The following is a 16098-nucleotide window of genomic DNA, read 5'->3' as shown; positions in this document are numbered from 1 at the left end:
TTGTATTAAAAAAAAACCCTTTTCTCTGCCTCCCCCAGCCAGCCTATCACAGCAATCGGCTATGGTAGGCTTCAGCCTATCACAGCCGATCACTCTCTTGTCCCCCAGGGGGACAGCCGTGTCACACGGCACGGAAGAGGACGGCACGGGACATTCCAGCTGCAGGGGGACGAAAGAAGACCCAGGTAAGTTTTTGTTTTTTTTAAAACCTCAACAGAATCCCTTTAAAGGGATGAAAACAGTAAAAAAGATGTTCTACATACCTGGAGCTTCCTCCAGCCCCATCCGCTCGGATCGCTCCTACGCTGCCATCCTTGTCCAGCAGCTGCTGGAGAGATACGCAAACAGCGCACTTCTCCTGCGTGGGCTGGAGCCGACTGACGTAAGTGACGGAACCCGGTTCCTGAAGCTGCAGGCAGCGGAGGACGGCGGCGTGGGAGCGATCCGAGCGGATGGGGCTGGAGAAAACCCCAGGTATGTATAAAATCTTTTTACTGTTTTCAGCTCTGGTCCACTTTAAGATAAGGTTTTACTGCAGGAAAGTTCATGGGGTCATTCATTTTAAAATCAGTGTGTGGATTCTAAACTGCAACTGTGACAGTCTGATGCAATGTTATAAATAAAGCAATACAACTGAAAATAAAAATATGAGACTTCTCTTTGCTACTAATGTTCTATTCATTATTCGTACTACACAGACAATTCATTATCTCATTTTATTTTCGCTTCAGTATAGCTTTAAATGTCTTGCCCAAATCTACATGGACGAAAGTCCACATTAGTCAGTAGGGATGTCACGGAGATGCAACTAGTGAGAATTATGCTAATTATGCAAATCTGTCCACTGATAAAGCAGAGGTTATGCTTCTCATAGCTTACTGCTATACCCAAGCATCTTTAAAGCGGAATAACACCCTGCATTTCAACTTTGCTCTAAAATATTATTTACAGTATATTATATGCAACCAGCATTTTTTTTTTACTAGACCAGCATTGGAAGGGTTACACAGTGCTTTAAAGTTCCTGGAGATTTCTGCAGATGCATCCGAAGCTGACATAGATACATTTTGTTTACATAAATGTATCTAAGTGTTGAATGTGACTCACTCTCTCTGACTGAGGAGCTGGAGGACAGCCAAAGAGTGTGTAACATTTCTCACTTGTTACATTCTATTTACTTAAATGTATCTATCTGAACTTCTGCATATCTCTCCCCGGAACTTTAAACCTCTGTGTGTAACCCTTCCAATGCTGGTCTAGTAAAAAAAAAAAATGCTGGTTGCATATAATATGCTGTAAATAATGTTTTAGAGCAAAGTTGAAATGCAGGGTTATATTCCGCTTTAAGGTAGCCGTACATCTAGCAATGATGGGAAAATTCTACCAAGAGACAAATCTCTGTAATCGGATCTGAGTAGAGAGAGATCTGTTGGCTGCCCATACACCACAGGCCGAATCCCGATCAATTTCAGCATGAAATCTCTCTGGAATCATCGGTGTCCACCTCCCCCCACCAATTGTGCATTTATACATTACTTGTCCTGCGTCGTCCACCGTGCGGCACCCATCCGTCTTTGGAATCTCCCACTCTTCCATTACCGGTAAACACGCAGCGGGTGTGGCACGTATGTGACATCACACATGCGCTGCGTGCTATACACCGTCAGCATGCATAGTGCTAACAGAAGAGCGAGGGATTCCAAAGATGGTAGGGAAACGCGCGATGGATGACACAGGACAGGTGACGACCTGACATCGTGTCCGATCGATACATGCAACCGATTTCGGCCCAAAATTGGTCGCACTGTTGATCAGCATGCTCCTGGCAGCACCGACTTTCATTCAATTGCAGAAAAGGAAAAAGTGCGGAGAAACCGGCACTGCTAAAATGCTAATTTATTGTATCAAAAATAAAGTGTGTACATCATGTGCAAAAAAGTCACATAAACAAAGTTGCTGTATAAAACATACCAAACTGGAGTGGGTTATATGCTGGTGCGGTGGGTGCTTAAGCATGAAGGCTGTTTTGCGCACGTTTGCGCATTTACGGAGGCGTACATGCGCAGACGTGCGCGAAACGGTCGTCAGGCTTAAGCACCCACCGCACCAGAATATAGCCCACTCCAGTTTGGTATGTTTTATACAGCAACTTTGTTTATGTGACTTTTTTGCACATGATGTACGCACTTTATTTTTGATACAATAAATCAGCATTTTAGCAGTGCCGGTTTCTCCGCAGTTTTTCCTTTTCTGCAATTGAATGAACTGTATACCAGAAGCACGCTAAAGCTGATTATTTGGGCTAAGAACAAGGCAAACCAAAGCACAACTTGTTTTTGTCTAATGTAGTGCCAACCCGTTATCCTCTACACATTGCTTCCAATTTTCACTAGATTTGATAATTAATGAATCGTATGGTCGATTGGCCGCCAAGTCAAGAGATGTATGGCCGTTGTACCATCATTTCTGCCTGAGCGTCAAATCAGCCTACATGCACAGGCAAAAGATTTAAGGTTAGGGGAGAGACAGAAATATCATAGGAATGTAGGTTAGATTGACGACCACCTTTAGTTTTCACTTTGTGGTAGAATAAACAAGACAAAACAACAATGTTCCATGGCCAATACTTTAATGTTTGTCTTACTTACTGATCGTGCCCCAATGCTGCATGGCACAAGGTACTGACAGCAACTTAGTATATTCCGAAGCAATCAAGAGGAAAAAAAAGAAATCTGAACACTTGTGCATTCAAATGACATCTACAAAAATATGATTTTCCCTGAAGGTCCTTGGAGCCGCCAGCGAAAGCAGAACAACCACAAGTTCAAAACAAACCAAGCCCAGCGAGGCGTTGGGGCAGAAAGGAGCAGATCGTGTTACACAGCAGCCAAACCCTAACATACCAACAAGCAATGTTCTCGAGCAAGGTTCAGGCATGGAATGACCTCGCACAAGAGACTGGCTTCAGCTCCACAGATGGGTGCGTTAGCTGGAAAAGGTACTCAGCCTGCATTGTAGGTCCCCCAGTCTCCAAGTAACAAGTTCAGAGAAGCAGGCAGAACCCAAATCTGCTGGGTGGGAAAGTTCTCGGAAGCCTGTGCAGTCCACTGGTGATGGGTCCAGCCAGCAGATCGCAAGGCCAATGCTGGAGTTTAAACATACAGCCTCCGGGTTATTCTGATAATAGGGAAAAAAAGCATCCCGACACCAACTACCCAAGTTACATGAATTCGTCAGAGTCATTGCCATCCTGCCAGAAACAAGAGAGAGCAATTATCGGTATCAGAAATAATTCATACATCACACAAGCAAAAATGTGCCTATTAACTTCCCTGGAGTTAGGCTCGGGGTGGAAAACCACAGCTCAGAGTGGTAACCCCGAACCTGACTCGTGGTAGCCTACAGGAGGTCTGTGCTGAATATAGCGTGCAGTGGGTGTTTCAACTCACCTCCCCCGGGATCCAGACGCTGGCAGTCATTCTCCTTCCTGTCCTCGGAGGCACTGCATCCCTCTGATTAGATCGCCATTTGTTGTCATGATGACAGATGGCAATCTCACTACAGGGTTACAGCACCATCCGGGGGATGGAGGTAGAATTGCAGCATTGGATTCCAGGGAGGTGAATAAATGCTGGGCTGCCACAGATCTCTCTGCGGTATGATGTTTTCCTAGTATTGGGGTCTGAAAGTGTGCGAGAAAACTGCACCGCTTTTACACCCTAAAATATGGAAATAATAATACCGCCGAAGAGGTTAAGACACAAAAGGGGTTGTCATGTTTTGACATACAGCCTTATTAAAGTGAATAGGATACAAAAATTACATTTTTACTTTAAAGTGGTCTAACACCCAGCATTTCAACTTTGCTTTAAAAGATTGCTTACAGCTTAGAAACTATTATGCCAGATTTTTTTTTTTTTTAGCAGAAATTCACTGAATGGGTTAAACATGACATTTTAGTGCTGCATTTAGCTAGAAATCCTCATCCTTGCTTAGGTTTAGTTACAAATGTATCTTTTTACAATGTAATAAACAAACACCTCTCTGAGAGAACAAAGAGGGCTTCCCAGACAGACTTTTCAGAGGTCTATTTGCATTCCAAACAAAGATACATTTGTAACTAAAGCTAAGCACTGATGTGGATTCCTAGTTAAATGCAACACTAAAATGTCATGTTTAACCCATTCAGTGAATTTCTGCTTAAAAAAAATCTGGCATAAAAGTTTCTAAGCTGTAAGCAATCTTTTAAAGCAAAGTTGTAATGCTGGGTGTTAAACCGCTTTAAGACATAAAACACAGAAAAAAAAAAGTATAAATTAGTTTTTGTCATTTGGTGGCATATTAACACTATACTGAAGCACACTGACAACATTGCCTTGTCTTGCTGTGATTGTCTTGTAATTAACGAATGGCTGTTCAAACAAATCAGAGAAAGTTTTCTATGCCCCCCAGCGTACAGTAGAAGCTATTCTGCATTGTTTTCACATTAGTATGGCTCAACCCAATCTGATCAATTTAGTAAGGCAACACCAGCTCCTGAGTGAAGTGAAAATGTTGAGTATTAGCCCTTCTAGTAACTTGGAAACCAAAAATATATATTCCTCCATTTTGTGTTGTGTTTAAAGCTTTAGACCAAGGGTGAGCTAAGATTTATGCGATTGAGCCACATACCTCTAGAATATGGCCCCCTCCTGTGTCTCTCCCTCCCTTCCTTCCGCGAACAAGCGAGCGGAAATGGCTGGGTGCAACTCACCCAATCGCTCGTTCCAGCGGGCGGTCTCCATGACGACAGTGGCATCAATTGACATGCTGGTACGTAATGACGGTTTCAAATGATGGCGTCATTGCCATGGAGATTGCAGCTGGAACAGGTGATTGGACAAGTTCCTTGTGTTGTTGCATGCTGCACGCAACTTTAAAGGCTAGTGGGAGGCAAAAGATGGAAGAAGGAGAATCCGTCCCCCTAGCCGACCGACGGCTGCTTTAGACCGTAGATGAAATTTGAGCAGTCCCTCTTTGCTCTAAAAGATTATTTACAGCATAAAATCTACTACCATAAAAATGTTTGTAGCAGAACAGCATTCAAACAGTTAAACACAGCACTTTGTTATTCAGTGGAAAGTTCCTTGCTTCAGTGGAAAGCTTCTAGCCAGATCCAAAGAGGTGATAACAATCTTTTGTTTACATTACTTTGTCAGATATATTCAGTAAACATTAGCAAACTACCGAAACTGAGCTGTGATGAGCTGAGATCACTAGAAAGATTTTAATATACTAATACAGCAGCTATGCAATGAAATGCAATGGTAGCTTTCAGAGCAGATAAACTGTACTTTGGGAATTTGTAATCAGACAATATTACTTGTGCACAAAAGCAAATATGGTAACTGTATGAGTTATAAAAAAGTAAGAAAACACATTTTTATTGAATGCTATGTCAGTTTTTTCCCTCTTTAAGGTCCTCTGAGTAGAGTGGCTGGCAAAGAGAGGCAGTGTTAGAAAAGAGGTTATTTCAGCAAAATAATTCCATTGGAAGAGGTGCCAGTGTGTTTTTCTGTAGAACTGCTGGCTAGGATATACAGCAGCAGTAGTCAAATCAGAATATGATTAGGGCATTTCAGTAGCCTCTATACAAATGCACAAATAGTAAAAAAAAAAAAAAAAATCGCCATTTGGTCCCATGTAGATGTGATCCTTTGCTGACTCACCTGATTTGAAGTCATGTTTTCTGATTTCATCAGAGATGTGTAATTCCTGGGGAAAGAACAGAAGAAGTGTTAGTGAACCATAAGACCCTCGGAACACCCAGACAGCTCATCAGTGTTCTCCCCAGAATTTTTTTCCAGCTGGGTGGCATGAAAAAGTAGCCGGGTGGGGCGTGACAGGGCAATGCAGGGCCGGGGCTTCTCTGCGCAACTTTGCTTACAGCATAGGAGGAAGATGAGGTGTTCTGATGGCAGCCGGGTGCTCACCAAAATTAGCCGGGTGGAGCACCTGGCTAAAAGCCTGGGGAGAACACTGCTCATGGTGACCAAGAGACGCTGGGAAAGTATGAGCTAAAATATATATACAGTGGAGGAAATAATTATTTGACCCCTCACTGATTTTGTAAGTTTGTCCAATGACAAAGAAATGAAAAGTCTCAGAACAGTATCATTTCAATGGTAGGTTTATTTTAGCAGTGGCAGATAGCACATCAAAAGGAAAATCGAAAAAATAACCTTAAATAAAAGATAGCAACTGATTTGCATTTCATTGAGTGAAATAAGTTTTTGAACCCCTACCAACCATTACGAGTTCTGGCTCCCACAGAGTGGTTAGACACTTCTACTCTATTAGTCACCCTCATTAAGGACACCTGTCTTAACTTAGTGTAGTGGGGGTGTCTCAGCACCTTGCAGGAAAAAAATATAGGAGACAAATACGGGAGCCCAATAGTGTAGTATATTAGTATGCAATTGAAAAAAGGAATTTCAATAAATTACTACTCACAAAAGGAGGTTGCAAGGGCAACCAACCGTAGGAAGCAGGTGGAGACCATAAACCCGACTCCACTCGGGGTAGTCCCAGCCGGGACCTGGATGTGGTCGCTCTCCTTGAAAAAGTAGGGACAGGTGTCCACTGTGGGGCACCCACAGGTGGTCTGTCACCACCCCTCAAACACAGATTGTTTGGGGGTATAGCTATGCACAATTGAAGGTAAAGAGACGCCCTGGCTGAAATAAAAGCATCTAAAAACATCTTAAAATCGAGGAAATAATATGAGGTGGCTTACCTCAATAACAAAATCCTTGTATATGACAAAAGATTTTTATTTAGCACAGGCAACGCGTTTCGCGGGTCCCAGCCCGCTTCATCAGGCCAATAAAAGTGCCAAATGAACAAGTCGATACCTTCAATTGTACCTGTCTTAACTAGTCACCTGTATAAAAGACACCTGTCCACAGAATCAATCAATCAAGCAGACTCCAAACTCTCCAACATGGGAAAGACTAAAGAGCTGTCCAAGGATGTCAGAGACAAAACTGTAGACCTGCACAAGGCTGGAATGGGCTACAAAACCATTAGCAAGAAGCTGGGAGAGAAGGTGACAACTGTTGGTGCGATTGTTCGAAAATGGAAGGAGCACAAAATGACCATCAATCGACCTCGCTCTGGGGCTCCACGCAAAATCTCACCTCGTGGGGTGTCAATGGTTCTGAGAAAGGTGAAAAAGCATCCTAGAACTACATGGGAGGAGTTAGTGAATGACCTCAAATTAGCAGGGACCACAGTCACCAAGAAAACCATTGGAAACACATTACACCGCAATGGATTAAAATCCTGCAGGGCTCGCAAGGTCCCCCTGCTCAAGAAGGCACATGTGCAGGCCCGTCTGAAGTTTGCCAATGAACACCTGAATGATTCTGTGAGTGACTGGGAGAAGGTGCTGTGGTCTGATGAGACCAAAATAGAGCTCTTTGGCATTAACTCAACTCGCTGTGTTTGGAGGAAGAAAAATGCTGCCTATGACCCCCAAAACACCGTCCCCACCATCAAGCATGGGGGTGGAAACATTTTGCTTTGGGGGTGTTTTTCTGCTAAGGGCACAGGACAACTTAATTGCATTAACAGGAAAATGGACGGAGCCATGTATCGTGAAATCCTGAACGACAACCTCCTTCCCTCTGCCAGGAAACTGAAAATGGGTTGTGGATGGGTGTTCCAGCACGACAATGACCCAAAACATACAGCAAAAACAAAAAAAGAAGTGGCTCAAGAAGAAGCACATTAAGGTCATGGAGTGGCCTAATCAGTCTCCGGACCTTAATCAAATAGAAAACCTATGGAGGGAGCTCAAGCTCAGAGTTGCACAGAGACAGCCTCGAAACCTTAGGGATTTAGAGATGATCTGCAAAGAGGAGTGGACCAACATTCCTCCTAAAATGTGTGCAAACTTGGTCATCAATTACAAGAAACGTTTGACCTCTGTGCTTGCAAACAAGGGTTTTTCCACTAAGTATTAAGTCTTTTATTGTTAGAGGGTTCAAAAACTTATTTCACTCAATGAAATGCAAATCAGTTGCTATCTTTTATTTAAGGTTATTTTTTCGATTTTCCTTTTGATGTGCTATCTGCCACTGTAAAATTAAACCTACCATTGAAATGATACTGTTCTGAGACTTTTCATTTCTTTGTCATTGGACAAAGTTACAAAATCAGTGAGGGGTCAAATAATTATTTCCTCCACTGTATGAGCTAAAATATAATTTTTATTCAATAGTTTAAAATATCACAATAACTTATGTACAAAACATTGTAAGTTCCTCCTAATGACTGCCTATTGGCAGGATGGCCTGGGGGTATAGGTCTGTGATATGAGGGGGTCTAGGCTCACCGCCCCCCTCTTTTGTGGAAAGAAAACCACAAACAGGGGTGTCATATGCACATTGTCTCTTTACGCCCTTGAAAACTGCACACACCCAAAACTGCTGATGTATAGTGAGCATATATACTCCCTATACAGTGAGTGAGCCTGTCTGCATGTAAGCCTATAGCTTACATGCAGACAACTGTTTTAGACTTTCTGATCCTCCTCAGTGCATGGTAGAGTTTAATGTGGCTCTATGGGATGGGGTTTGGGCCAGTACAACTGAGTAACCAAGCAGCTCATGCAACAGCTGCATGAATGCTGGATTGGCGTGGCCCTATAAAATCTAAGCTATAGGCTCACTATACCATCAGTAGTTTTAGGTGTGTGTGTCTGGCTTTTAGGGGCGTAAAGAGATGCTTTGCACATTGGGTAGAGATGCATCATGGGAAACCATACTAGGCCACTTATAGCTGAGTAACAGAATACCCAAGCAGCTCAGGGTGACCCAAAACCACTAGGAAACTATAGGGGACTAAAAGAGACCGAAAAGCCCTCCCACTAAAAACGCAATGCTTGGTGTGATTTGCCTTCTTAAAACAGAAGGTATTTGCAATAATTCAGATTTAAAGGAATACTGTAGGGGGGGTCGGGGGAAAATGAGCTGAACTTACCCAGGGCTTCTAATGGCCCCCCGCAGACATCCTGTGCCCGCGCAGCCACTCCCCAATGCTCCGGCCCCGCCTCCGGTTCACTTCTGTAATTTCTGACTTTAAAGTCAGAAAACCACTGCGCCTGCATTGCCGTGTCCTCGCTCCCGCTGATGTCACCAGGAGTGTACTGCGCAGACACAGATCATACTGGGCCTGCGCTGTGCGCTCTTGATGACATCAGCGGGATTGAGGACACGGCAACGCAGGCGCAGTGGTTTTCAGACTTTAAAGTCTGTTCCCTATCAGGTCCGCTTATGACATAGCGGGCAGGGATTGGTCCTTATTGTATTGAGGACTGTGATTGGATAATTTGAATGTTATGATGTAGTATAAAAGTGCTGTAATTTTTGTGTAAGGCTGTAACTGTCATGGCTTGAGAAAGGAACATACCATCGTTCCGAAACGTCGCATGATGTACCTGTGTACTACTTGACAGTGATCAAATAAATCTTTGAAAGAGCATATGATGGTGCCGGCTGAATCTTCTTCTACTTGACTGCTTGGCTGGTGACCAGGCTTGCTGTGGCACATCAGCTGTTATACACCTAGGAGGGTGCAACTTTGCAGACTTTAAAGTCTGAAATTCCAGAAGTGAACCGGAGGCGGGGCCGGGGCATCGGTGAGTGGCTGCGCCAACACAGGATGTCTGCGGGGGACCGTTAGAAGCCCCGGGTAAGTTCAACTCATTTTCCCCCGACCCCCCTACAGTGTGTAACTTTAAGTGTGTAACTGTGGTTACCCACAATGCACCACTGCTGAACATGCAAATTATCCCTTTATGCCCCTGAAGTCAGGCTTACATCAAGAACCGCTGGTGTAAAGCATGCCCATAGCTTATAAGTACTACAGCCGTATAGTTTTATAGCTGAGTAGTGGCAAATATTTTCTGTTTTAAGAATGAAAAATATATTAAACTATCAGAGGCGTTAGATAGACGCAGACCGAAACACATGGCGCCTCAGACGTGTCTCAGGGACTCTCTGTAGAGACGCAAAGCAGCAAATAACCAGAGACTGAATGGCAGCCATAGAGGTGACCTACTACTACATCAATGCAAAAACATTCCATCAACACAGCTATCCGATTTCCCCACTCTCCCTCAGGAGGCTCGTCATGCATATTTCTAATGCTTGTCAAACAACACTTTACCCCCTAGTGAGCTGCCTCTCAGGACCTTTCAGATATGTAAACTGTTCTGAAGACACATTAGTGTGGGTCAGCCAGAGCCTGAGGAGCTCAGCACAGCATGAGCAGAGATGGTGTGACTGGCAGGAAACTCATAGGGTAGTGGCTGGACAGTGTACTGGTTAAAGGGGTTCAAATCTCAGTTCTCCCTATTCAGTAAGGAGTACTTGGGCAAGACTCAATGCGAGAATGCACCCATAGTAAATGCCTCTCAAGCAAATTTCAGTCCGACAGGAGAAAAGCGCCACACACGTTGGAATTATTGTTATAAAGTGGTCAAAGGTCTGGAAGGAGGAAACGTGGCGAGCGGCAAACACAAATAATTTTACGCATGGAACGCTTAAAACAATACGCGTAAAAAGCCCGCATGCGTAAAATTGTGCGCATTAAAAAAAAATCACGACTGATGATTAGGAAATCGCCTTGCCGCAAATCACGATATCGATTTTAAACCAATATATCGTGCAGCCCTAGTGAACGGGCGGCGATGGTGCATTCTGGAGGCGGCGTGGTGCAGGTAGTATGGTTTTTTATTTTATATTTTGGTGATGCTGCCTCAGGTTTTCTTTAAGTCAGCCAAATGAGGGTATCATCCTGATTCAAAACTTTCTGCTTCTAAGCAAAAGAAGGACTGCGCTTTGTGACCTTATTTAACCACTTCAGGACTCAGCCTTTACCCCCCCCCCCCCTTAAGGACCAGCGCTGATTTAGAAGATCTGTGCTGGGTGGGCTCTACAGCCCCCAGCACAGATCAAACAACAGGCAGAGCGACCAGAACGCCCCCCTTTTTTCCCCACTAGGGGGATGATGTGCTGGGGGGTTCTAATCGCTCCTGCCTGCCTGTGGGTGGCGGGGGGTGGGGGGGCACCTCAAAGCCCCCCTCCACCGCAGGATTCCCCCTCTCCTCCCTCCCTTCCCCGGAGATCCGAGGCTGCACAGGAACGGATCTGTCCTGTGCAGCCTCTAGGCTCCTGCCTGTCATGTGACAGCGATCCCCGGCCGCTGATTGGCCGGGTATCGCTGATCTAGTACAATGCTGCTACTGTTAGCAGCGTTGTAAAAATGTAAACAAAGCGGATTATTTCCGCTTGTGTTTACATTTAGCCTGCGAGCCACGATCGGCGGCCCGCAGGCTTTTCACGGAGCCCCCCGCCGTGAATTGACAGGAAGCAGCCGCTCGCGCGAGCGGCTGTTTCCTGATTAATTAGCCTGCAGCCGGCGATGCAGATGTGCGTCGCTGGTCCTGCAGCTGCCACTTTGCCGACGCGCGTTATGAGTGCGCAGTCGGCAAGTGGTTAATAGCTGTTGGCACGTCGGAGCACAGCATGGCATGAGTAGAAGAACAATGATCTGTCAGGCTGATCACTCTCTGAGGCATTGTGGAGGATCGGGGGCTGCTGTACACACACTAGGGGCTTGATTCACAAAAGAGTGCTAACTGTTAGCACTGCCGTTTTCGTGCGAATTTTCGCATTGCGCGCAATCGCAAATGTTTGCGTTAATCGATAATGGTTTTCGCGCGCAAACGCGAATTTTTGCGTGAAACCGCTATCGATTTCTCACGAAAATTACCGCGAAAACGGCCGTGCTAACAGTTAGCACTCTTGTGAATCAAGCCCTAGATCTTAGCAGAGGTGGCTCCAGTGAGCGGCCGCAGCCAAGAACTATCTAGCCTGTGTACAAGGCATTAGTCTCATGTCAATGTATTCTGATTCACAATTATTCAGCACCCATCATTAGTTTCTCATACTAGTAGCAGTAAAGGGTTGTACCGCGTTAGCCGCAAGTAAAAGCAAGAAGTTTTGAATCAGGATGATAGCATTTATTGGCTAACTTAAAAGAGTCTGAAGCGGAATTTTTTTACCTCTTTTTATTCTGCAGCCATCTTCAGCATTAAATGTCAAGCTGATTTCCCATATTCCCGCGGCAGAATGAGTTAGTTATGCCCCCGAAATACCCTACCTAAATTCTACGACTTTACAGGTCATGGATTTTGCTGCCTAGTAGAGGCAGAGCTGTGCGCTGTAGCTCTGCCTCTTCTCCAGTCAATCTCCGCCTCTCCCCACACCTCTTAGTGAAAGAAGGCAGAGGGGCGGGGAGAGGCGGAGATCGGCAGAGATGGACTGAAGAACAGGCGGAGCTACTGTGCATAGCTCTGCCCTTTCCAGGAAGCAAAGTGATGCGATCCTGGAATTAATTTAGGGCATTTCTGGAGGACATGACACTCGTCCTGCCGCGGGGATGCGGCAAAACAACTTGAATTTGAATGCTGAAGATGGCTGCAGAATAAAAAAGGTAACAAATTCCGCTTCAGACTCTCTTTAAAAGAGTAAGAGTAAGCTTTCAGCTGTGCAGCCTTCATCAGACTCAATCCTGTTTGCTTACAAGCTGATGGATACATGCAACATCTACTCCACTGACAAGTTAACAATGCCAGGTTCACAACTGGAGTACACAAGGCACATTTTCCTGTGATTCCACTAATATGGAGTATCTGATCATGTGTGCTAAATGCCCCAAAGGTATGTATGTGGTAGAAACTGGACAAACTCTGCGCAAATGTATGAACGGTCACAGGCATTAAGAATACCGGATCTGAACTCCAACGGACACAGCAAGAATGATCTTCGTGTCACTGCCCTGAAGGGTGCTTCAAATCGTCAAAAGATAGATTAACCACTTGCCGACCGCACACTCATACCATGCGGCGGCAAAGTGGTAGCTGGAGGACCAGCGACGCAGATCTGCGTCGTCAGGTGCCTCCCTAATTAATCAGGAAAGGCCGCTCGCACGAGCGGCCGTTTCCTGTTAGATCACGGAGCGGGTCTCCGTGAATAGCCTGCGAGCCGCTGATCGCGGCTCGCAGACTAAATGTAAACGCAGGAGATATTTGTCTCCTTTGTTTACATTGAACGGCGCTGCTGCGCAGCAGCGCCGTAAGGCAGATCGGAGATCCCCGGCCAATCAGCGGCCGGGGATCGCCGCCATGTGACAGGGGACATCCTGTCACAGGCTGCACAGGACGGATAGCGTCCTGTACAGCCCCGATCACCGGGGGGACAGGTAGGAGAGGGAGGGGGGGAATTTCGCCGCGTAGGGGGACTTTGAGGTGCCCCCCCCCGCAACATGCCAGCCAGCAGGAGCGATCAGACCCCCCCCCACACACACATCATCCCCATAGGGGGGAAAAAAGGGGGGCGATCTGATCCCACTGCATGAACCCTGATCTGTGCTGGGGGCTGCAGAGCCCACCCAGCACAGATCACAAAAAACAGTGCTGGTCCTTAAGGGGGGGGGGGGTAAAGGCTGGGTCATCAAGTGGTTAATAGCAGAAACAAAATTTATAAAAATGGTTCAAAGTTATGGACAAAGGCTTGAATAAGGACAACTTTTTATATTGGTATGAGACTGATAAACTCAGCACACAAGTGATTCCCCCTCCCCTTTTCTGCCCACCAACAGAACTTTCTGTTGGTGGGGTCTGATCGCTCCCCAAATGTTTATTTTTTTTTTTTAACGATTTCTTTCCCTTCCCTCACAACCCCCCCCCACACGATTTTTTTTACTATTTTTATCCCTTCCCTCCCCCCCCCCTCCCATAATCAGCCAAAGACAGCGGATCACTCCTGAGTGTCTCAGGGGGAGAGCCGTGTCACACGGCTGTCCCTAGTACTGCGCTGCCTTAGATCACAGCGCTGTACAGTGTTATTAGACGGCGGTTTTGCCATCTAACAGTCTCCTAGCGGCAAATGCCGCTGGGAGACTGATGGCGGAGCGGAGATCCGTCATCCAAGCAGAGATCTCCTGCAAATCCCCGCCCCAGGACTTTACGTCGGTCGCCGGTCCTGGGGCCTAGTGGTTAATGCCATAACTCTTTCTTAGCCTATATTGCTTGCTCTCTGCTTGTAGTTAAACGTGTGAACTCAGAATTTACGATGCCTCTGTGAGAGTGTGGATCACAATTGAGGGGTTGAGTAAACAAGGGGTCTAATCTATTAACCAGCAAACAACCTCTCACCCCATTTAGATGTTATGTTTCATTTAAGCCATCTTAATGACATGTATTTATGCCTGGAAAAAAAAAAATATCTATGTATCACCTTTTGATGTTGCATGTATATAGTTGTCTGTTCCATCGGTTTCCACGAAAACAGGATTGAGTATGATGAAGGCTGCACAGCCGAAAGCTCGCTTACTCTTATGCTGGTAATACACGGGTCGATTTTGCCGCTCGATTCCACGCCCAATCGTTTTCCGCGCTCGATTTTGCGGGCGATTCTGTTATCTTCCATTTGTTTTTCTTATCTTTTCCCACTGTCCCCCATGCAGAATCGAGCGCGGAAATTATCTATCGAGCCATCTGAATCTTACCGTGTATTTCCAGCATAACGCTTTTAAGTTAGCTAATAAACGGTATCATCCTGACTCAAAACTTCTTAATTTATCATACAGTGTTGTGCAATCTGTCAGCTTGTCATAAATGAAAAAGTTAAAAGATTATAAAGATAAAGAATAATCATTCCCACAGTAACCTTAACAAGTAACATTTAATTGTTATCTGGACACAACTTAAAGGGAACCAGAGACGAAGCACCCTCGTGTATTTTACCATAGAAATCAGTGGGAACATTAGAGAAAACACCTACCCTGCTCTCTGTTCCATCCTCACTGCTAAAAGTGTCTGTTATCTAGCTGAGATAAGAATCCCGGACTGAGCATTGAGTTTGGCTTTGCTATAATGACTCAGCTATAATGATTTCTGAGCAAAGCCAGCAGGGGGCAGGCTTGGACTTGAAAAGACACAAAAGAACACAGTCTCAGCTATAATCTTTCTGTAGCAAAGCCAGCTGACTGCTTAGTCGGGATTCTTATCTTAGAGGTGATAACAGGCAAATTAAACAGAGAACAATGTAACAAAGAGCAGATTAGGTGTTTACTGTCATGTTCCCACTGATTTATAAGGTAAAATACATGAGGGTGCTTCATCTCTGGTTCTCTTTAATAACTTGTGCTTATTACTGGACATGAATGAGTCCATAATGGACAAACATTCCCTTTACACCTCAACTGTTTTCATCTGATGTGAAGGACCAGGGGAAGAACATAGGAGCCATCTGCTGGTCAACTTGCTATACGGCAGCCTCTATTTACAATGATGTCTGCTACGCAGATGAAAGACGAGCGAAAAAGAACATAGGAGCCATCTGCTGGACAGCTTCCTGTACTGCAGCCTCTATTTCCAAAGACTGTCTGCTAAGCAGATTATTATTATTATTTAGTATTTATATAGCTCTGACATCTTCCACAGCGCTGTACAGAATATATTGTCTTGTCACTTAACTGTCTCTCAGAGGGACTCACAATCTAATCCCTAACAGTCATTTGTATTGTGTAGTGTGCAGGCTTGGCGCAAATTCGGGTTTGGGTGAGTCCGGATAGTTCTAGCCGGATCTCACCCAGTAATGCTGTGCGGTGTGGGCGGGGGGCGTCAAGCTTACCTGTCTGATGTCTTCTTCGGTCGTCCCCCGGCGCCTCCCACCATGCGGTCCACGCACGTCACGTGATTACAAACACTTCCTCCTTCAACCCGGAAAGAGGAAGCGTTTGTACTCACGTGACCGACGTGGGAGGCGCCAGGGATGGACGAAGAAGACGTCAGACAGGTAAGATTGACCCCCCTTGCCCCCCGGATAGAACTATCCGGACTCACCCGAACCTGAATTTGCGCCCATGCCTGGTAGTGTGTATGTATCTGCTCCAACACTATGGAACTCCCTACCTCCACCCATTAGGGCAGCCCCCTTCTTCAACATCTTCAAGAAAGCCCTCAAAACTCACCTTTTCACTCTG

At 45.4% G+C, this 16098-nt stretch overlaps 1 protein-coding gene across 1 annotated transcript in view; it reads right to left on the bottom strand.

Moving 5' to 3' along the window:
* Window positions 1-2612: 2612 nt before the first annotated feature.
* The window catches only part of CCDC25 (coiled-coil domain containing 25), a 42164-nt gene continuing 28678 nt past the window's right edge, over window positions 2613-16098 (bottom strand). Inside the window, exons 9-10 of the mRNA XM_068280114.1 lie at window positions 5709-5754; window positions 2613-3250 (exon numbers count right to left, since the gene is read on the bottom strand). Of these exons, the coding sequence (XP_068136215.1) occupies window positions 3221-3250; window positions 5709-5754 (76 nt within the window). The 3' untranslated portion in view covers window positions 2613-3220. The remainder of the gene's footprint in view (window positions 3251-5708; window positions 5755-16098) is intronic.

This window comes from Hyperolius riggenbachi, chromosome 4 (assembly GCF_040937935.1).
Source record: "Hyperolius riggenbachi isolate aHypRig1 chromosome 4, aHypRig1.pri, whole genome shotgun sequence".
Lineage (NCBI taxonomy): Eukaryota > Metazoa > Chordata > Amphibia > Anura > Hyperoliidae > Hyperolius > Hyperolius riggenbachi.
This window is presented reverse-complemented; position numbering and strand designations above follow the sequence as displayed.